Genomic DNA, 23,821 nt, shown 5'->3' with positions numbered 1-23,821 from the left:
ACACCTGCAAAACCTTGTTATCAAATTACCATCCTATCTCAAAGACTCCACGAGTTTAATTAGAGATCTTCAAAAGTACAATTGAAAATAAAACTACATCCTGATGACCCTAGACGTAACTTCTCTGTATTCCAATATAGATCATACCCTTGGAATAAAGGCGACTCAATTCTTTTTAGAAAATAACGGCATGCTACCAAAGAAACAAAATGCCTTTCTACTGAAAGGACTACATTTTATTCTCACCCACAATATCTTCAAACACAACTCAAAACTGTACAAGCATATAAGGGGCACGGCAATGGGGACACGAGTAGCCCCAAGCTACGCCAATTTGTTTATGCGGCATTTTGAATCCCAAAATATAGAGAACGAGCACTTGTATAGAAACAACATAGTCTACTATCGTAGATATATTGACGATCTCTTTTTTTATATGGTCTGGTACGCATGAAGAAGCCAACTGCTTTGTAAACACTTTAAATAACAACACATGGGGAATTCAATTCACCCCGAGCATATCTAAAGAAAATATTGTATTTTTAGATCTAGAAATCAGTCATTTTATTAACAAATTTACAACAAAAACACATTTCAAGGATGTATACAAAAACAGTTTCTTGAATTTCAAAAGTGCACACTATTTAAGATGGACAACAAACATTCCACATAGCCAGTACAGAAGGATAAGAAAGAATTGTTCATCGACAGAAGCATATAAATATCTATCAAAAATTCTCAAAGAAAGATTTGAAGAGAAAGGTTATCCTTCAAACCTCATCAAACACGCGTTTCAGAAAAATTTAGTTACCTCCCCTGAAACATGTCTCATAGAAAAAGATCATTTAATAACACAATAAAGGAGCCCCGATGAAGGACTATTCCAGCAATTTCATAACAATTTATAATTATGATCACAACATCATTCGAGGTTCTTTACAAAAACACTGGGGTATCCTCCAAAGTGACATAATTTTGAATAAGATCATTCCTTCAAATGCAGGCATAACATTTCGTCGAGGGAGAACGATCAAAAATATATTGGCACCGAGTAGATTGAGGACAAAAACCTCCAACTCCATCTCTAGCCATCTTCCGAAACCAACAGGTATTTTCAAATGTGGAAAAAGAAACGGCTTATGTTGTTTAAGTATAAATGCAGGAAAAAAAGAAGTTATGTCTAATGTAACAAAAGAAACATTCCAAACAGATACTTTCATGAACTGTGAAACCGATCATGTAATATATATATATGATTGAATGTGAATGTGGACTACAATATATTGTCAGAACTAAACAGACACTGAGAAGTAGATTGAATGATCACCGTTTTAATACCAAAAACGGATTTCTGAAACACAGCCTATCGAGACATTTGCTACAAAACCATAAATCAAATTTCAATAACATAAAAATTTCTCCAGTCGAACAAATAAATTCAAAAATAAATAATAGAATTTCTACTTTGAACAAACGTGAATCCTTTTGGATCTTCAAATTTGAATCTCGGAGTCCAAATGGACTCAACGAGAAAATAGATTCAGTCTAAATTAATATAGTAAAATAAAGAAAATTAACTAAAAAATGGAAGATCTGAACAAAAACAATCTGAACCTACGAATTGTTCAAAATAAGGCAAAAGTCATAGACTGATACACAAATTACCAGTGACACAAGTACCGTCTCTTAAAGGCATTGTGTTGCCAGAAAAAAATGTTTTGTTTTTTTTAATTAAACATTTAGTGTGTGGGTGATTAAACATTGTTCAAATTTTTTTCACGAGTCAGGAAATATTATAAATTAATTCTAATTTATAATACTACCCATTTTTGGTCACTAGATGGAGCTATTCCCAAAATTGCAGCATTGCAACATTGGGTTAAAAGCCCTCGCTCTAGTGAGCTCTCAGCATCCCCCCCTCCTTTATCCTGGCTAGTGCCGGGATAAACGAGGGGTTTGAACGGTGTAACCTCCTACACTGTGTGTCGCCATTTTTGGAGCTAACACACAGTGTAGTAGGTTTACAAACAGTAGTAAACACACACAAACACGAACATACATTGAAATCTCTTACCTGCTCCTGCCGCCGCGGCTCCCTCCGGCCCGTCCGCTCCGTTTGCTGCCGCTGGTCCAAGTGCACAAATCCGGAAGCCGCGACCGGAAGTAGTAATATTACTGTCCGGCCGCGACTTCCGGTCCACAGGAAAATGGCGCCGGACGGCGCCAATTTCGAATTGGACTGTGTGGGAGCGGCGCATGCGCAGTTCCCACACAGACGCCGTACACGGAAGTCAATGGGACGGGAGCCGTTCGCAGTCCCTATGGGACTGTGGCTGCCGTATTCCATGTCTGTATGTGTCGTTAATCGACACAGACAGAAATGGAACAAAAAATGGCAGCCCCCATAGGGAAGAAAAAGTGTAAAAATAAGAAAAAGTAAAACACAAACACACAAATGAATATAAACGTTTTTAATAAAGCACTAACATCTTTAACATATAAAAAAATAATTTGTGATGACACTGTTCCTTTAAAGAAAACAATGTAATAATATTCATCTAATATATCCCCAATGGAGGGTAAATCTAACTAAACGAATCAGTAGAGACAAATTATGAAACCAGATACAGAATCTCTAATCAAAAATACCTTTTCCGACGTGCAGTCAAATGCCGGAGCTATATTTCCGGCGATTTAAAACCTATGAAGGTGAACCAGCAAGATTAAATGACAGTTGCGATCCCAATAGCGACATAAAAATGTAATCTATCGCAACATAAAATACAGAGATTACACAATATAAAATCACATGATAGAAATGAGATACCAACGGAGAAGAAATACGTACATTTTTGCAGACATCTAGCCATTTCCGTATTTACATAAATTTTTATTTAAAAAAAAAATGCATTATTTATCTAAACAAATACTGCTAATTGAACACCATCATCGGCATCAGTACAGGTTTAAAACTAAACAAAATGAAATAAAATGAAGTATTAAACATAGAAACTTCATAATACAAAAAAGAAAAATAAACAATGCATACGTACCTGTAATGAAACTCCCACAACGAACTCTAAACTAAAAATAAGAAAGGGGGAGGGAGAGTGGTTGAGTCAGCCGCCAGCAGCAGAGTGAGGGATTTGAGTTAGAATTTGCAGGAGACCAGCTGTCCACAGGAGTTACACAGACTCTACAGCAGCCAAGTGGTAGGACCTTTTTAATGAAGACTATTTAGAAAGTTGCTTAATTTTACATTTGGGAACCAAATAAACAATAAAAATAATTAGGTTGAAAGGTGTACATAGCCTGTAAGTAGTACAACATTAAATGACACCCGCTCATGATTAATAGCCAGTAAATTATATGATCCTACATTACTTCTTTTTTATTTTCAATCTCTGAAACTAAAGATAACAAGAAGTTGTGGCCCCATATCCTCAGTGCATTAGATCCAAACACAGATAATATCCAACAAAAGCTCCACCCAAAATGAAATGTGTTGAGAAAGCAAAATATTCTAATCCAAAAATTCAATAATAATTCTGAAGATAATTTAATTATTCAAAATTCAGGCAAAATGGACCAAGTGGCCCTTCCATAGTGAAGTTCTCCTACATTTCCCTCCTCCCATGATTCTATCACTTCATAAAAAAAGGTTTAGTAAACAACAAAGAGAAATTCTTCTCTTCTACTAACATTATTGCTTGATAAACAAAAAAAAAGAAAAAAAAAAAAAAAGGAGGAGGGAAATGTAGGAGAACTTCACTATGGAATAGCCACATAGCAGGTCAGAGTATAGAGAAAGCACCTTGATAGCCTGTGAGCTCTCCTCCTTATCTTCACTACGATACTAACAGCTTGTGGGATCACAACCCTCCGCTGCCATCTCTAACACTGAAAGAATGGAGGTGGAAGAGCACTTGAGTCAGCCACCAGGAGCAGTGCACTGACGGATTTAAGTTAGAATTTGCAGCAGATTAACTGTCTACAGGAGTTATACAAACACTACAGCAGCCAAATGGCAGGAAATTTTAAAAAGGACTATTTAGAAAGTTGCTTAATTTTGCATTGAGAAAGAAAATTAACAATAAAAAAAATAAAAAATTACTTAAAAAAGCTGTACATAGCATTTAAAAGGAACCGGTTAGTAGGTTTGAAGTTGCTAAAACACCAATATGCCATCATGAAGCAGGAGTTTAGCGCTCTAAACCTGCCTACCTAAAAAAAAAAAGGACATTTAGGGAATGGTTAGTAAAGTAAATTACAACTTACCGGAAGAAGTCCAGCAGCATCGGGTGCATGCACATATGAAGCCGAGGAGACTACACCTCACTTTACTGTGCATGCGCAGTGAACAGTCCTCTGCTTCCTATGCGCCTGATGCCGCTCCCGAGCTCCTTTCGGTAAGTTGTAAATTACTTTACTAACTATTCCCCGTCTATTTATGAGGTAGGCAGGTATTGAACACTAGACCCGGTTGTAGAACGGTATGCTGGTGGCTTAGTGGTTAAGTTCAAACTTACTGACAGGTTCCCTTAGTTATTATTTGTTGATCAAGGTTTCTTAGAAGGTGTGAACCTCTACTGTTTCGATATCAATGTATTTCTATGTTATTAATTATGGTATAAAATCAACTGCACGTCCCGAATATGTTATAGAATCACTGGTTGCACAATTCCAAAAAGTCTGCTGGAGACCGTCGGGAGTAAGCATGCAAATAAAACCGCAACCCCAAATCCGTCACAACACTGATCGACAGAATCTAAGGCTACTCTGAGGTATTCGGCAGAGCCCACCGCAAGGCTGGATGGTTTTTGATGTGCAGAACCCAGGTTGTTCTAACAGAGTTCAGTGTTGGATAAGGAGTGCAATGCAGGCTACACCTGAGCAGGTAACCAGACAGCCAGAGGGTAAACAGCAAGTCCAAAACAGAGCTAGTGGAAATCAGGTACACCAGAGGTAAGAACCAGCCGGGAGCAGATAATCAAAACCGGTAAAACAAGGGGTTAACGAGAGACAAGCCGAGGTCAGTTTCCAAGAAGTCCAAAACTCTAGTGCCCAGGGTAAGTGAGAGCTTGATCACAACACCTAAGAAAGGAGAAAATTCACAAGCAAAGAAAGAGGGAGGAGGCCAGGTATAAATACCCCACCCTACACCTGACAGGAAGAAGACAGAGAAGTGGGATAGACTCCGGAAGTAAATAGAACCCCCCAGAAGCTACATCAGTAGTCATGGCAATCTTAAAGACACAGACACTTCCTAACAGAATACAGTTAAGTCAGAACAGAATCTTAAGGGCATCTGGTCTCCTTACACAAGGTTAGAAGCTCATACCGCAAATGACAGGGGGCCGATATTAACCCCTTCCAGTATCGCTCCTTACATGTTCAGCACAGACAGGAGGTAAAGTAAGGAACGTCTGTTTGAAGCTCAGGCATTAACCCCATCAGGAACGTCTGTCAAACTCTCAGATTTTATGAGCAGGATGACAAAGGAAAATCATTCTGTGTGGGCGGGGGAAGCAGGACTCACAGCTTTTCTCTAGAAGTCCTGGCAGCATTTATACCGTTCTTTAGATGAAAATACTGAATGATATCATTGAAAACATTATATCCCAGATCTCAGCGTCTACCCACCCGATCCTATGCTGCCCTCTGATAGGGGAACATAAGAGACCTGACACATCCACACTAAATGGATCCTTCTAACTGGACAAATCTTCTCAAAAAGGAGGCTGGTCCAGAGAGTAGCCGTACGCCATGGGTCCTGCTGCTGAAAGATCCAAGAATCAGCTCATATCACCGAACTGCGGGCGGTCACATAATTAATATGTAAAGGATCTGCCAGACACAGCTTCTGTGTCGACGCCCGTGGTTAATCAGTCTGCACCTGCTCCTAAGTCTGATAGAGTTACTCAATCATCTACCACTCGGGCTGGGAGGCTGAGAAGTGGGAGAGCCTATCACAGCCTGGCCAGACGGAGCTAGCTCCCGCCCTCTGTCTATTTATACCTTCATTTCCTGCTCCTCCTTTGCCTGTGATTCTGCCCGTTTCCTGGCTCTGCTGCTGCTTGTACTATTGACCTCTGCTTCATATTGACCCTGGCTTTACTGACTACTCTCCTGCTCTGCGTTGGTACCTCGTACACTCCTGGTTTGACTCGGCTTGTTCACCTCTCTTGTTGCTCACGGTGTTGCCGTGGGCAACTGCCCCATTTCCCTTAGCTTCTGTGTACCCTTGTCTGTTTGTCTGTCGTGCACATATTGAGCGTAGGGACCGTCACCCAGTTGTACGCCGTCGCCTAGGACGGGCCGTGCAAGTAGGCAGGGACTGAGTGGCGGGTAGATTACGGCTCACCTGTCTGTCTCCCTACCCCGTCATTACATAATATGTATGTAATATTACACAACTCCCAATCACATGAACCCCAACAATATAATACAAGGGAAGTCTCTCTTTAACCCTCTCACTGCTTGTCCGGATCTGTGTTCATGCAGGGGGAAAAGTACTGCGCACAGCTCGGACAGTAGTGTTACTGCACGGAGAATGGCTTGTAATGAGCGGCAGCTTCTCTCTGCACAGTAAGGCTGGGTTCACACACACTATATACGGACGTAATGCGGGCATTTTAGCCCCGAACTACGTCCGAAAATGCGGCTCAAATGCGTCGGCAAACATCTGACCATTCATTTGAATGGGTTTTATGATGTACTGTGCCGACGGTCATTTTTTTTACGCGACGCTGTCAAAAGGCGGCACGTAAAAAAAGACGCCCGCATCAAAGAAGTGTCTGTCACTTCTTCAGACGTAAATGGAGCCATTTTCCATGGACTCCATGGAAAAACAGCTCCAATTACGCCAGTAATGGACGCAGCGAAAGACTCCTGCACATGCCATTACGGCTGAAATTACGGTGCTGTTTTCTCCTGAAAACAGCACCGTTATTTCAGCCGTAACGGATGCTGCCGTGTGAACATACCCTAACAGTAAAGTTTGACGGTCCATGACCACCCTGACCAGGTCTTCTACATTTCTAGCGTCCTGCTGCTGGATTCCTCTTGTTCTTGAGTTCGATTCCCCTGAAACTCTATTCCAATAAAATGTTTAAAATAAAATGTAACGGAGTGTAAAATAAATAAAGAAATATATCTCCACACACACATTGTTCAACCTGTTTTACTTACAATCGGACAGATCCCTGGATCCACATTCCTCATTACTACCAGTAACCCTGTGTATTGTGTCTTACAAGGAAGATCTTTAACCCTTTCTTATATCTCTCTGCACTGTACCATTACCAAATACTGTGGGAGCAGGTTCCATGACTTTACGGTTCGGACAGTGATGTGCGGCTTTAGGACTTTGTGATGAAATTGCACTTCCTTTATTTGTAAGCAGTGACCCCGTGTTCTCTGCGGGCCCATGAAAATAATAATTTATTACATTGTTTTACAGGGACGTTTCCACATTTATATAAAGATATCCCCTCCCCCTGAGCCTTCTCTTCTCTACAGGAAATACATTTAGTTTTGATGGTCTTTCTTCATAACCGAGATCTTCCATACCTTGTATTATCCCCAAATGGAGAAATGGTGGCAGAAATTTCTGTGATTGTCCAACTTATCTGAACGTGGTTACTAAAAATTCATGTACCAACTGCAGAAAGAACCACATTCAGATATATGGAAACTTCTGCGTGTGAACATAACCTAGTGCAGCACTGCAGCAAAGCGAGGAACGTATGATCAGAGATCAGGAATCCCATGTCTGTATATACTGCACATTACGAAATTAACACTTCAAAAAATAAACAAACAAAATATAATATCTATATCTTCTTACCTTGTGATGTGCGCGGCCGGTAGTTCTCCATCATGACCTCCTCGTACAGATCCTTGTTTCCTTCTAGATACTCCCACTCCTCCATGGAGAAATAGACCGCGACATCCTGACACCTTATAGGAACCTGACACACACAATGATACAGTCATCACCCAGACACCTCCAGTGCTGTTACTGTAGAATTTCCCAGCATTCCCAGCAGTGTCACCTCTCCAGTCAGCAGCTCAGTCATCTTGTAGATCAGTTCTAAGATCTTCTTCTCATGTATCCAGGAGTGAGGGGGAGGCTCTGTGATGGGGCTCTGACTACTGCTCCATCCTCCTGACTCATGGATGATGGGAGTCGTACAGTCACCCGATGTCTTCTTCACTATTGTGTACTCCTGTGTATGGAGAGAGACACTTAGAGAACTGAACACAGTATTCCCCCCTCAGTAGAGAGGGAGATTGTGACCCCGCTGTATAGAGCTCTAGTGACCCCCCCATCTGTAATACTGGAGACCTCACCTACAAAAAGACAATGAGAATATAGAACAAGGCCAAAACTAAAAAGTAAATAATATTGGGGGGACTAGATGGACCATGTGCTCTCCTCCTGCCGTCATCTTCTATGTTTCTATATAGATGTAGTCCTGATCCTCCTGGTTCCTGGTCATTCTCATTGCTCTACAACATTACTATTGCTGCATTGGTGACATGACACATAACTGACCATATTGGTGGCTGATCTTCAGCTTTTCTGCTGGTGGCTTCTTGATGTCACTTGGAAGGTCTGGACGCTGTTATACAGGACACCGGATTCTTCCTATTATGTATTGTCCCTTCCCTATGTGTGACTTGTTCTATAATGTAGAAAAGTTTACCTCTCCGCTCAACAGGTAGATGATCTCCAAGGTGAAGTCTAATATTCTTCTGCTCATCTCATTCCTGTCCTTGTCCATCCTTGGTGGGTCATTCAGGAGAAGGAACGTTATGGGGGAGAAGATGAGAAAACTGGAGGATCTAGTACTGCAGACGTCTTTATGAAGAAAGGAGAAGATGGAGATCATACAGTGGACAACATCATGTGTGACATACAGAACCTCACTTATTGATCATTGAGGGAAACATCTTCTCAGAGCCGTCACCACATGGAATAAAGGGGTATTCCCAACACGGACATTTCTCCCCAGGATATGCCAGAAACGTCTGATAGATGCGGCTCCACCTCTGGCCGTGCTCGGCTGTTTCTGGAACTCCTATACAAGTGAATGGAGAGAGTCGTGCACATGTGTGGTCACCTCTCCATTCATTCTCCACCTGGATGTAGTCATCACCTCACCAGGCGGGCTGGGGGACCCCCGTTCTCCACATAGAGGTGGGACCCCCATATATCAGACATTTATGGCAAATCTCTCAGGTGAGAAGAGTAAAATGAAGAAATTCCCCCCCAGACAATGAAGACCTGACTCCGGACAACCTGACACATGGCGGATACTGCGGAGACATTGCTGACATCTCACAAGACGTGGTGCACACTATGCAGTCAGTGTTTGATATGAGGTGTGAGGTTCTGCAGCAACTGAGGTGACATTATATATAGGGAACATGCAGTGTGATCTCTTTTCATCATATTACAGCGCAGGTGGAGCGGAGCAGAGTAATACATTGTTTTGTGGAATAAGATTCAGTATAAACTTGTATTTTACTCATTTAACCCCTTCCTGCACAGGACATTTACCGCTCAGGACTTGTTCACATGACATAGGGAAGACCTGACACCTGCTGCAAAGGCCGGAGACCTGAGGGAACGCCGACCCCGGGCATTTAACTACTTAGATGCCGTGGTCAATATCGACTGCAGAATCTAAGCTGTAAGAAAGAGGGGGGGGGGGGGTCCTCTCTGACAGATCATCAGCCCCTCGCGACACGATCACGGGGTATGGATGGTTGTCATCGCAGCCTGGGGGTTAATGAAGTTCTGCCATATTTCTGCTCCTATTAACCCCTTCATCTTAATCACGATATACTGCGATACATTAGTGTTACAGTGTATTGTACCAGCGATCTAATCATCACTAGTTCACGTCCCCCAGGGGAGTAATACAATTTGCTAAAAATATTCAAATAAAGCGTTTAGTTCTCTACAAAATATTAAATATAAAATAAAACCTTTTCCCAATTTGTCTTTAACCCCTTCAGGACCATTTTTTAAAATCTGACATATTTCACTTTATGTGGTAATAACTCCGGAATGCTTTTACCTATCAAAGCGATTCTGAAATTGTTTTCTCGTGAGACATTGGACTTTATGATAGTGGAAAAATTTGGTCGCTAAATTCAATTTTTATCAGTGAAAAACTCCAAAATTTGGTGAAAAATTGCAAACATTAGCATTTTTCTAAATGTAAATGTATCTGCTTGTAAGACAGGCAGTTATACCACACAAAATTGTTGCTAATTAACATCCCCCATATGTCTACTTTAGATTGGCATAGTTTTTTGAACGTCCTTTTATTTTTCTATGACGTCACAAGGTTTAGAACTTTAGCAGCAATTTCTCACATTTCCAAGAAAATTTCAAAAGGCTATTTTTACAGGGGCCAGTTCAGTTGTGAAGCGGCTTTTAGGGCCTTATATATTAGAAACGGCCAAAAAGTCACCCCATTTTAAAATCTTCACCCCTCAAAGTATTCAAAACAGCATTTAGAAAGTTTCTTAACCCTTTAAACGTTTCACAGGAATTAAATCAACGTAGAGGTGAAATTTTCAAATTTCATTTTATTTTTGCAGAAATTCATTTTTAATCTTTTTTTTCCTGTAACACAGAAGTTTTTACCAGAGAAATGCAACTCAATATTTATTGGCCAGATTTTGCAGTTTTTAGAAATATCCCACATGTGGCCCTAGTGTGGTAATGGACTGAAGCACAGGCCTCAGCAGCAAAGGAGCACATAGTGGATTTTGGGCCTCCTTTTTATTAGAAAAGATTTTAGGCACCATGTCAGGTTTGTAGGGCTCTTTCGGTGCCAAAACAGTGGAAATCCACCAAAAGTGACCCCATTTGGGAAACTACACACCTTGAGGAAATTATCTAGAGGTGTAGTGAGCATTTTGACCCCGCAGGTTTTTTGCAGAAATTATTGGAAGTAGGCCGTGAAAATTAAAGTCTACATTCTTTCAAAGAAAATGTAAGTTTAGCAAATTTTTTCTAATTTCCACAAGGACTAAAGGAGAAAAAGCACTGCAACATTTGTAAAGCAATTTCTCCCGAGTAAAACATTACCCCACATGTGGTAATAAATGGCTGTTTGTACCCACGGCAGGGCTTAGAATGGAAAGAGCGCTATTTGGCTTTTGGAGCTCAAATTTAGCAGGAATGGTTTGCGGAGGCCATGTCGCATTTGCAAAGCCCCTAAGTGACCAAAACAGTGAAAACGCCAAAAAAAGTGACTCCATTGAGAAAACTACACCCCTTGAGGAATCCATCTAGGGGTGTAGTGAGCATTTTGACCCCACAGGTGTTTCATAGATTTTATTAGAATTGGGCAGTGAAAATAAAAAAAATCCTTTTTCTTCAATAAGACGTAGCTTTAGCTCCAAATTTTTACGTTTCTCAACAAATAAAGGAAAAAAAGAACCCCAACATTTGTAAAGCAACTTCTCTGGAGTGCGGCAATACCCCACACGTGGTCATAAACTGCTGTTTGGGCATACGGCAGGGCTCAGAAGGGAAGGTGCGCCATTTGCTTTTGGTGTACAGATTTTGCTGCATTTGGTGTCTGGTAGCTATGTTGCATTTGCAAAGTCCATGTGGAACCAAAACAGTGGTTCCCCCTCAGAAGTGACCCCATTTTGGAAACAACACCCTCAAGGTATTCTCCTAGCGGTGTAGTGAGCATGTTAACCCCACAGGTGTTTTGCAGAAATTAGTGTGCACTCGATGTTGCAGAGTGAAAATGGGATTTTTTTCCATAGATATGCCAATATGTGGTGCCCAGCTTGTGCCACCATAACAAGACAGCTCTCTAATTATTATGCGGTGTTTCCTGGTTTTAGAAACACCCTACGTGTGGCCCTAAGCTTTTGCCTGGACATTCGACAGGGCTCAGGAGTGAAAGAGTACCATGTAAAATTGAGGCCTAATTTGGCGACATATAAAGTATTGGTTCACAATTGCAGAGGCTTTGATGTGAAATAAAAGAAACCCCTGAGAAGTGACCCCATTTTGGAAACTTCACCCCTCAAGGCATTTATTAAGGGGTGTAGTGAGAATTTTCACCCCACGTGTCTTTTCCATAAATGATTGCGCTGCCGAAGGTACAAATTAAAATTTTTCCCTAGATATGCCAATTCATTGTCAAATATGTCATGCTCAGCTTATGCCACTGGGGACACACACCTCAAAAATTGTTAAAAGGGTTCTCCCGGGTATGGCGATGCCATATATGTGGACGTAAACTGCTGTTTGGGCACACTGTAGGGCTCAGATGGGTGGGAGCGGAATTTGGGTTTTGGAGCGTGGAATTTGCTTGGTAATAGTTTTGTTTGGAGTATCACTGGTGTTTCCGTTTATAATCTGGGGCATATGTGAGCTCGGCAGAGTACATCAGGGGCATAGTTAGGTGGTATAATAATGGGGTAAAAAAAAATAATAAAATGATCCATAGAGGTGTGTTACGCTGTGATCAATCCTTTCTGCACAGGCCGGTGTCGCACTGATAAATGTCCTTCCTTATCCTTTTGGCCCACACTCTGCACCTTTGCAGCATGGGGAATTGTGCCGGGAAAGTGTTGTCCTGGTATAATACAGGCACCCTCGCTTCCAGCAGATATGTTTGGGCCCTCCCCTTCCTGGTTCCCTAATTTTAGTGCCTTGATACATCGCCTTTTGAAACAGAAGAAATGTTCCCCTCGGGCCGGCAAAACTGGATATTTTTCTTTCCTGACTTATTGGAGCCTTAACTTATTTAATTTTTTCATAGACGTAGTGGTATGAGCTGTAGATTTTATTGGTACCATATTGGGGTACATGCAACTTTTTGATCACTTGTTATCCTTTTTTTGGGAGGCAAGGTGACAAAAAAACAGCAATTCTGCCATCGTTTTTTAGTTATTTTTTTTAATATACAGCGTTCACCATGCGTTATAAATTACATGTTACATTTTATTCTGCGGGTCAGTACGATTCCGGCGATACCTAATTTATAGAACTTTTTTATAACTTTTTGCACAATAAAATTACTTTTGGAAAGAGAATGAATTTTTTCTGTCGCCAAGTTGTGAGAGCCATAACTTTTCAATTTTTTTGTCGATGGAGCTGTGTGAGGGTTTGTTTTTTGCGAGACGAGGTATAGATACCATTTTTGGATACATGCGACTTTTTGATCACTTTTTATTTCAATTTTTGGAAGACAGTGACCAAAAAAAACAGTAATTATGGCAGTGTTTTTGAGGGTTGTTTTTTTACGGCGTTCACTGCGCTGGATAAATAACATAATATTTTTATAGTTTAGGTCGTTACGGTCGCAGCGATACCAAATATGTATGGCTTTATTATTTTTTTCAATAATAAATGACTTGATAAGGGAAAAAGGGCGATTGTGTTTTATTTTATTACTTGAAACTTTTATTGTATGTTTTACAACTTTTATTTTTACTTTTTTTACACTTTTCTTTAGTCCCACTAGGGGACTTGAAGGTCCAACTGTTTGTTTGATGTTCTAATACATTGCACTACCTATGTAGTGAAATGTATTGGAACTGTCAGTTGTTCACTGACAGCAAGCCGATCAGGCTCCGCCTCTGGGCGGTGCCTAATCAGCTTACGTAATGGCAGACAGGAGTCCATTGTTAGGGCTCCTGTTGCCATAGTAGCAGTCGCCAGCCTTGCCATCGCGTGGCAAGGCTGCCGATTTGCTACAAACCTCTAGGATGCAGCGATCACAATGGATCGCTGCATCGAAGGGGTTAATGCCAGGAATCGGAGCTAGCTCCGGTTCCTGGCGATAGATCGGGGTGTTCGCTGTAACATACAGCGGACACCCACTGCTGATGACGCTGGCTCAGCTTCTGAGCCGGAAGCTGAGCCGGCGCCATCTTGCCGATGGTACCGGAAGCCTCCTGGGCCCGCCGACGACGGGGCATAGGAGGATTCCATTACTGGCAGACCGGGAAGTAAGTATTAGCCCTCCGATCGCCTTTGCAGCCACCGGCAACCCAGCGATCACGTTTCTTGGGTGCCAGTGGCTATAAACTCCTCACATGCTGCGATCTCTATTGAACGCAGCATGTGAGGGGTTAATCGGCCGGATCGGATGCTAGCTCCGGTCCTGGCCGATACCTCAGTGTGACAGCTGTAACATACAGCTGTCACCCGGCGGTGATGTCGCTGGCTCGGCTCCTGAGCCAGCTTCATCTCCGTCACGTACAGTTACGTGAAAAGGCGGTAAGACACCAGTTTTAATCACGTAACTGTACGTGATTGGGCGGGAAGGGGTTAAAGGAACGTAAAGAACACAAAAATAAATATAACTGGTATCACCGCATCCATAAACATAATGATTATAATAAAAGGTTATTTACCCGAACGGTGAACGATGCAAGAAAAAACAAAAACAAAACACTAGAAGCGCAAAAAAAAAAAAAGTCTTGAAAAGTGATCAAAAAATTCCAACTCGTCCTACAAAAAATAAGCCCTCACTCCGCTCCATCCACGGAAAAATAAAAAAGTTCTGGCTCTGTATACATATTTGCCAACATTTTTTTCCCCAGGGACACTTAGGGTGTGGCTTCTTTGGTGGGTGTGGCTTATGGGCATGACTTATCTGGTGGATGTGGGTTATGGGGCGTGGCTTCCCAGAATTTCTCCATATTAATAAACAGACAAAATATTCTGCACTAGTTTGGCTGACAACCATTATGGTGGCCGGTATCTCTCTCTGGGTATGTGGTTGTTTAGAGGCAGGTGATGTCTCACTTTATCACTATATGTGCTGACCACTACTGGCAGCGTAAAAACCAGCGTAGATAGTGCCACACTGAGTGCCACACTGAGTGCCCCTTGTAAATAGCGCCACTCACTGTTTCCTGTAGATAGCGCCACAACCCCCTGTAGATATTACCACACACAACCCCCTGTACATAGTGCCACACACAACTCCCTGTACATAGTGCCACACACAACCCCCTGTCCATGGTGCCACACACCCCCCACTGTAGATAGTGCCGAACACATACACACACCCCTGTAGATAATGCCAAACTCACACCCTGTAGATAGTGCCACACCCCCCCTGTAGATAGACAGCCCTCCGTAGATAGTGCCACACACACCCCTGTAGATAGCGCCGCACACCCCACTGTAGATAATGCCACACACCGCCTTTTAGACAGGCCACGCACACACCCTCCTGTAGATAGCGCCGAACACCCCACTGTAGATACACACACACACACCCCTCTGTAGATAGTGCCACACACTCCCCTGTAAATAGTGCCACACACACCCCCTGTAAATGGTGCCAAGCATACAGACCTCCATAGTGTCGCACACCCCACTGTAGATGGTGCCACACACTCCCCCTGAAGATAGTGCCAAACACACATACACACCCTATAGATAGCGCCGAACACCCCACTGTAGATAACGCCACACCACCCCCTTTAGATAGCGCCACACACAAAATCCCCTGTAGATAGTGCCACAAATTCCTATAGATAATACCACACACCCCTGCAGAGTGCCACACACACCCCTGTAGTTAGCGCCACACAAAACCCCCGTAGATAGTGCCGCACACACAACCACCTGTGCCACGCAAACACCCCTGTAGATAGCGACACACATTGCCCTGCAGATAGCGACACACACCGCACTGTAGATAATGCCACACACACATCCTTTAGATAGAGCCATCAAATAGAAGATAGCAAAAACTCACACAATTTAAAACCGTTTTTTTTATCCCTTGCAGATTCGTTCCAGATGACCAGCTGACTAGGGGGAAGGGGTTAACTGGACACAGGTGGTATAAATTAGTCAGCAGACCTCATTTTGAGCTTGCTCTTTCTGAGCTTGGTGGTTTATGTGGCTTGTGATCTAAGTGGAGTTCGAAAAGAGGAGTTCGAAAAGAGGAGTTGAAGCCCCAGTAAGTACTCTTCTTTTCTTTTACTTTGACAATTTTTCACTGTTTTGTTGTAATTTGGATAATGGATAGCAAGATTGGAGCTTTTCTTCAGTGCACAGTTTGTCATATGTATACACGACTGGAGCCGGAGTTCCAGGGTGAATACCTCTGTGGCAGATGTGAGCATGTTGGTTACGGGGAAGCTCGCATTAGAGATCTGGAGGAGCAGAATGCAACACTGAGGGCGATAGACAATCTTGAGCTGAGCTTGCTGCTCACGGAGCATGCAGTTAGTGGGTTAGAACTGGAGGGTGAAGACATGGGTGAGCAGGATCAGGTAAGTAACTGGGTTAATGTAGTTAGGGGCAGTAGAAAGGGGTCAAAGAAAAGGAAGGCCAATCCGGTTTCTGACATTCCAAGCAAAATTGCCAAGTTGGGTGATGATGCGAGGGTGTCAGTCTCAGAAATGGCAGCCCTAGTGGATACTGATCTCCCTAACAGCCGGGAGAACAGCCCAGCTAGTAGTCGGCGGGATGGTAATGCAGGTAAGGCAAGACAAATGATAGTTGTAGGGGATTCTATAAATCAGGAAGACGGATAGAATAATTTGTCGCCAAGACCGTCTCAACCGAATGGTTTGTTGTCTCCCTGGTGCCAGGGTTCGGCATGTGGTGGAACGGGTGGACAAATTGCTGGGAGGGGCTGGTGATGATCCAGCTGTTGTGGTCCATGTCGGTACCAACGACAGAATAAATGGTAGATGGAGGAGCCTTAAGAATAATTTTAAAGAACTAGGCTACAAGCTGAAGGGAAGGACCTCCAAAGTAGTATTCTCAGGAATACTGCCTGTGCCATGCGCATCACAGGAAAGACAGCGGGAGCTCAGGGAGTTAAATGCATGGCTTAAGTCTTGGTGTAGAGGAGAAGGCTTTGGGTTCCTAAAGCACTGGGCTGACTTTTCATTGGGGTACTAACTGTATTCTGAAGATGATTTGCACCTAAATGGAAGGGGGTCCGTTGTTCTGGGGGAGAGAATTCTAGCTGGGGTGGCAGAGTATTTAAAGAGGCTCTGTCACCAGATTTTGCAGCCCCTATCTGCTATTGCAGCAGATCGGCGCTGCAATGTAGATTACAGTAACGTTTTTATTTTTTAAAAACGAGAATTTTTGGCCAAGTTATGACCATTTTCGTATTTATGCAAATGAGGCTTGCAAAAGTACAACTGGGCGTGTTGAAAAGTAAAAGTACAACTGGGCGTGTATTATGTGTGTACATCGGGGCGTGTTTACTAATTTTACTAGCTGGGCGTTCTGATGAGAAGTATCATCCACTTCTCTTCACAACGCCCAGCTTCTGGCAGTGCAGATCTGTGACGTCACTCACAGGTCCTGCATCGTGTCGGCACCAGAGGCTGCAGTTGATTCTGCATCAGCGTTTGCAGGTAAGTAGCTACATCGACTTACCTGCAAACGCCGATGCTGCTGCAGAATCATCTGTATCCTCTGGTGCCGATGTGTCCTCGCTCGTCCGACACGATGCAGGACCTGTGAGTGACGACACAGCGTGATCTCTGGAGAACACGGCTGTGTCTGCACTGCCAGAAGCTGGGCGTTGTGAAGAGAAGTGGATGATACTTCTCATCAGAACGCCCAGCTAGTAAAAGAAGTAAAAACGCCCCGATGTACGCACCTAATACACGCCCACTTGGACTTTTACTGTAAACACACCCACTTGTACTTTTGCAAGCCTCATTTGCATAAATACGAAAATGGTCATAACTTGGCCAAAAATGCTCGTTTTTTAAAAATAAAAACGTTACTGTAATCTACATTGCAGCGCCGATCTGCTGCAATAGCAGATAGGGGTTGCAAAATCTGGTGACAGAGCCTCTTTAAACTAGGACTGAGGAGGGAGGCCAATGTAGAAAATAAAGGGGTAGTTAGGTTAGAGAGGGGTCAGACTATATTGGTGGGGGGAGAAACAGACGGTGAGGAGAGGACTAGACAACAAGATAAGGAGATCCTTTCGTTACAAAACAGCAGTGAAAATAAAAAAGGCCTAAATGTCAAATAATCACATTTCTGATACTGAAAGTGAAACATTTAAAGGCAAGTTAAAGTGTATGTTCACAAATGCCAGAAGTCTAGCAAGCAAAATGGGGGAGCTGGAGGCCTTAATACTGGAAGAAAATATAGATATAGTTGGTGTTGCTGAAACATGGCTAGACTCTTCACATGACTGGGCTGTAAATCTACAGGGTTTTACACTTTTTCGGAAAGACAGGACAAATAGGAAAGGTGGTGGTGTATGTCTGTATGTGAGAAGCGATATGAAGGCGAGTCTGAAAGAGACAATAGTGGGTGAATACTGTGAGGAGGTTGAAACCTTGTGGGTGGAACTAGAAAGGGAGGTAAACACTGAAAAAATTACTTTTGGTGTAATCTATAGACCCCCAATATAACTGAGGAGATGGAAGGTCAACTATATAAACAGATGGAGCGGGCTGCACAGGCGGGCACTGTAGTGATAATGGGAGATTTTAATTACCGGGATATTAATTGGTGTCATGGTTCGGCTTCAACTGCAAAGGGGAGACATTTCCTCAACCTGTTGCAGGAAAATTTTATGGGCCAGTTTGTGGAAGACCCGACTAGAGGTGAAGCTCTGTTGGATCTGGTCATTTCTAATAATGCAGATCTTGTTGGGAATGTCAATGTTCGTGAAAACCTCGGTAACAGTGATCATAATATAGTTACATTTTACCTATACTGTAAAAAACAAACGCAGGCTGGGAGGGCAAAAACATTTAATTTTAGGAAAGCCAATTTCCCCAGGATGAGGGCGGCAATTCAGGATATAGACTGGGAAGAACTAATGTCAAATAATGGAACAAATGATAAATGGGAGATTTTCAAATCTACTTTGGGTAATTATAGTGCAAAATGTATTCCTACAGGTAATAAGTATAAACGACTCAAATTAAACCCCACATGGCTTACACCTTCTGTGAAAGGGGCAAGACATGACAAAAAAAGGGAATTTAAAAAATACAAATCTGAGGGTACAGCTGTAGCCTTTGTAAAATATAAAGAGCTTAATAAAATCTGTAAAAAGGTAATAAAATCAGCAAAAATACAAAATGAAAGGCAGGTGGCCAAGGATAGTAAAACAAATCCTAAAAAATTCTTCAAGCATATAAATGCAAAAAAGCCAAGGTCTGAACATGTAGGACCCCTAGATAATGGTAATGGGGAGTTGATCACAGGGGATCAAGAGAAGGCAGAGTTACTAAATGGGTTCTTTAGCTCTGTATATACAACAGAAGAAAGAGCAGCTGATGTAGCCGGTGCCAGTGCTGTTAATATATCAGTTGATATACTGAATTGGATGAATGTAGAGATGGTCCAAGCTAAATTAAATAAAATAAATGTGCACATGGCTCCGGGACCAGATGGGTTACACCCTAGAATTCTTAAAGAGCTTAGGCCTCATGCACACGACCGTAGCCGTGTGCACGGCCGTGATTTTCGGGTCGGCCGGCTGCGGACTGTCAGTGGACTGTCAGCCGCAGGCCGCCCGCACATGCACATGGCCGCGGCCATTGTTTTCAATGAGCCCGGACCGCAGAACCGGGCCGTAATAAGACATGCCCGTTCTTTCTGCGGTCCGGGCTCCCGGGCCGTGCACGGACCGCAAAAACTACGGTCGTGTGCACGGCCCCATAGAAAAGAATGGGGCCGCAATTCTCCCGTGGATTTTCGGGGGAATTGCGGCCGCAAAAACACGGTCGTGTGCATGAGGCCTTAGTTCAGTTATTTCTGTCCTCCTCGTCATAATATTCATAGAGTCTCTCATGAGTGGTATAGTGCCAAGGGACTGGCGCAGCGCAAATGTGGTGCCGATTTTCAATAAGGGCTCTAGGTCTTCGCCGGGTAATTATAGACCAGTAAGCTTAACATCCATCGTGGGGAAAATGTTTGAGGGGCTATTGAGGGACTATATACAGGATTATGTGACAATAAATAGCATTATAAGTGACAGCCAGCACGGTTTTACTAAGGACAGAAGTTGTCAAACTAACCTAATCTGTTTTTATGAAGAGGTGAGCAGAAGTCTAGACAGAGGGGCCGCTGTGGATTTAGTGTTTTTGGACTTTGCAAAGGCATTTGACACTGTCCCCCATAGACGCCTAATGGGTAAATTAAGGACTATAGGTTTAGAAAATATAGTTTGTAATTGGATTGAGAATTGGCTCAAGGACCGTATCCAGAGGGTTGTGGTCAATGATTCCTTCTCTGAATGGTCACCGGTTATAAGTGGTGTACCCCAGGGTTCAGTGCTGGGACCCCTATTATTCAACTTATTTATTAATGATATAGAGGAAGGGATTAATAGCACTATTTCTATTTTTGCAGATGACACCAAGCTATGTAATATAGTTCAGACTATGGAAGATGTTCATGAATTACAGGTGGATTTAAACAAACTAAGTGTTTGGGCGTCCACTTGGCAGATGAAGTTTAATGTAGATAAATGTAAAGTTATGCATCTGGGTACCAACAACCTGCATGCATCATATGTCCTAGGGGGAGCTACACTGGGGAGTCACTTGTTGAGAAGGATCTGGGTGTACTTGTAGATCATAAACTCAATAACAGCATGCAGTGTCAATCAGCTGCTTCAAAGGCCAGCAGGATATTGTCGTGTATTAAAAGAGGCATGGACTCGCGGGACAGGGATGTAATAATGCCACTTTACAAAGCATTAGTGAGGCCTCATCTAGAATATGCAGTTCAGTTCTGGGCTCCAGTTCATAGAAAGGATGCCCTGGAGTTGGAAAAAATACAAAGAAGAGCAACGAAGCTAATTAGGGGCATGGAGAATCTAAGTTATGAGGAAAGATTAAAAGAATTAAACCTATTTAGCCTTGAAAAACGACGACTAAGGGGGGACATGATTAACTTATATAAATATATGAATGGCGCATACAAAAAATATGGTGAAATCCTGTTCCATGTAAAACCCCCTCAAAAAACAAGGGGGCACTCCCTCCGTCTGGAGAAAAAAAGGTTCAACCTGCAGAGGCGACAAGCCTTCTTTACTGTGAGAACTGTGAATCTATGGAATAGTCTACCGCAGGAGCCGTCACAGCAGGGACAGGAGATGCTGCAAAAAAGGGTTAGATAATTTCCTAGAACAAAAAAATATTAGCTCCTATGTGTAGACATTTTTCCTTCCCTTTTCCCATCCCTTGGTTGAACTTGATGGACATGTGTCTTTTTTCAACCGTACAAACTATGTAACTATGTAAAACAGCCCCCTGTAGATAGTGCCACACACTCCCCCTGTAGAGAGTGCCACACACTCCCCCTGTAGATAGTGCCACACACTCCCCCTGTAGATAGTGCCACACACTCCCCCTGTAGAGAGTGCCACACACTCCCCCTGTAGATAGTGCCACACACTCCCCCTGTAGATAGTGCCACACACTGCTCCCTGTAGATATTACCACACACTCCCCCTGTAGATAGTGCCACACACTCCCCCTGTAGATAGTGCCACACACTCCCCCTGTAGATTGTGGCACAAACACTACTCCCTGTAGATAACGCCACACCACCCCCTTTAGAGAGCGCCACACCCCCCCTGCAGAGCGCCACACACACAACCCCCTGTAGATAGTGCCATACATACTCCACTGTACGTAGCGCCACACACAGCCCTCCTGTAGATAGTGCCACACACTGCCCCCTGTAGATAGTGACACACACTGCCCCCTGTAGATAGTGACACACACAGCCCTCCTGTAGATAGTGCCACACACTGCCCCCTGTAGATAGTGACACACACTGCCCCCTGTAGATAGTGACACACACAGCCCTCCTGTAGATAGTGACACACACTGCCCCCTGTAGATAGTGACACACACAGCCCTCCTGTAGATAGTGACACACACTGCCCCCTGTAGATAGTGACACACACAGCCCCCTGTAGATAGTGACACACACAGCCCTCCCTATAAGAGTAGAATGCCCAGCCAGCGTGATGCCGACGCTCTGGCCGGGGATTCCACCCCAGAAGGAGTGAATGGCAGAGCAGGGAGCGGATAGTTTCCTGCTCCACCATAGTATTTAACTGTATCAGTGTCCTGAGGATGCAGATACAATTGTATATGGCCGGGACACGTCCAGTACAGTAATTTGCCGGGACTGTCTCTGTAAATCCAGGACTGTTGGCAACTATGAGAATCTGGCGACAGAAAATAAAAAAGAAAATGAAACCAAAATGTTTTTTTGTAAATGTCGCACATCATGAAAAACTCTAGAAATTTGTTATCACGGTAACCGCACGGTCCTGCGGAATAATGTTACGTGGACGTTTTTACAACACGGTGATCGCCGTAAGAATAAGACCGAAATACATTGGAGGAATCTCAGATTCTCCCCATTTCCCTCACATAGAAGTTTTGCAGTTGCAGTGACATTATGTGATACTTTATACGACGCCCTGAAAATCTACAGCTCGTCCCGCAGAATCTAATCCTCGCACCGCGGCACCGACAGAAATACACAGAAGTTATAGATCCGAGAAGACGGAGAGGGAAAAACTAAACCAGAAACTGGCCTGGTGGTTAAGGGGTTAACCTGCGGTGCGGATTATAAACACGCAGGATATCGGATTTATACCGCAGATTCGCGGCGCATTTGTTGCAGAATTTCCCCATTAAGTTCAATGAGAAAGTCAAGTTCCGCAACAAACGCCATTGTTCCCAGAATCCTCTGCGGCTCCACCGCGTGTTCACAGCAACGCTGCAGGTTACACATGTATAGAAAGAAGGCGTCATGTGACCCCTGCAGCCAATCACAGGCCGGAGAGGTCACGTCATTATAGGGGTCCCCTGGACACGGCCGGAAGAGCAGGGACGTGTTGCTATGGTAACGCTGGGAGAGGTGAGGATCGGCCTTGTTGTATTTCTGTAGTAGATATTCGGGAGGATTATACGTCCACCATTTGGGGTGAATATTCGGGGGGATTTCCTTGCGTGTTGTGGGTCGTATTCGCTACGTGTGAACATTCCCTTAAACCGCACGGTGAACGACATTAACAAGAAATGTATAAAAGTCAGTGAATAAGTTGTATGTCCCGAATATTATGTCATTACAAAACACGACTCGTCCCACAAAACATCCGACCACTACAAAGACCAGAAATAACCACTTACCCCAAAGAGGCCGGCACTGGAGGGGTTAAATCCCGGCTAGGAGTCCAGTGGGCGGGGTCATTCAATGATTGACAGCTCTCTGTATACACACTCATACAGAGGGGACTGATAACAGAGAGAACACCCGACCAGCGCTGCTCCCTACCTCATACACGGAAATAGCTGAAGGACCTGAGAAGACGTCACTACCACGTGACCAAGGAGGAGGGGCGGAGCTTATCAGAGGAGAGAGGAGGCGTGGTGGATAAAGGACATTTGATATTAAAAGCACGTGACCGCGGTATCAGGGGGAGGAGCTACAGGGGTTACAGATAACAGAGAGAACACCCGACCAGCGCTGCTCTCTTTCTAATACACCGAAATAGCGAAAGGACCTGAGATGACGTTACTACCACGTGACCAAGGAGGAGGGGCGGAGCTTATCAGAGGAGAGGGGGCGTGGTGTATGAAGGACCTTTGATATTAAAAGCACGTGACCGCGGTATCAGAGGGAGGAGCTGTTAAAATGTGACTAATGAGCGATGGACGGATGACCTGTGATGATGATCACGTGACATCAGGCGCAGATCTCTGAGGGAGTGGTACGCATGCGCTGTGGAAAGGGGATGATCACGTGACATGAGGGGCGGCGTTCTATTCCCTC

At 43.5% G+C, this 23,821-nt stretch overlaps 1 protein-coding gene across 1 annotated transcript in view; it reads right to left on the bottom strand.

Annotated features, from left to right (window-relative positions):
• Positions 1 to 23,469, bottom strand: part of LOC142671118 (uncharacterized) — a 50,818-nt gene extending 27,349 nt beyond the window's left edge. The window contains exons 1-4 of the mRNA XM_075847139.1: positions 23,179 to 23,469; positions 8,712 to 8,866; positions 8,058 to 8,231; positions 7,850 to 7,973 (exon numbers count right to left, since the gene is read on the bottom strand). Of these exons, the coding sequence (XP_075703254.1) occupies positions 7,850 to 7,973; positions 8,058 to 8,231; positions 8,712 to 8,789 (376 nt within the window). The 5' untranslated portion in view covers positions 8,790 to 8,866; positions 23,179 to 23,469. The remainder of the gene's footprint in view (positions 1 to 7,849; positions 7,974 to 8,057; positions 8,232 to 8,711; positions 8,867 to 23,178) is intronic.
• Between the last annotated feature and the right edge of the window lie 352 nt (positions 23,470 to 23,821).

This window comes from Rhinoderma darwinii, assembly GCF_050947455.1.
Source record: "Rhinoderma darwinii isolate aRhiDar2 chromosome 1 unlocalized genomic scaffold, aRhiDar2.hap1 SUPER_1_unloc_23, whole genome shotgun sequence".
Classification (NCBI taxonomy): domain Eukaryota; kingdom Metazoa; phylum Chordata; class Amphibia; order Anura; family Rhinodermatidae; genus Rhinoderma; species Rhinoderma darwinii.
Note: the sequence above shows the minus strand (reverse complement) of the source record. Positions and strands in the feature narration are given on the sequence as shown.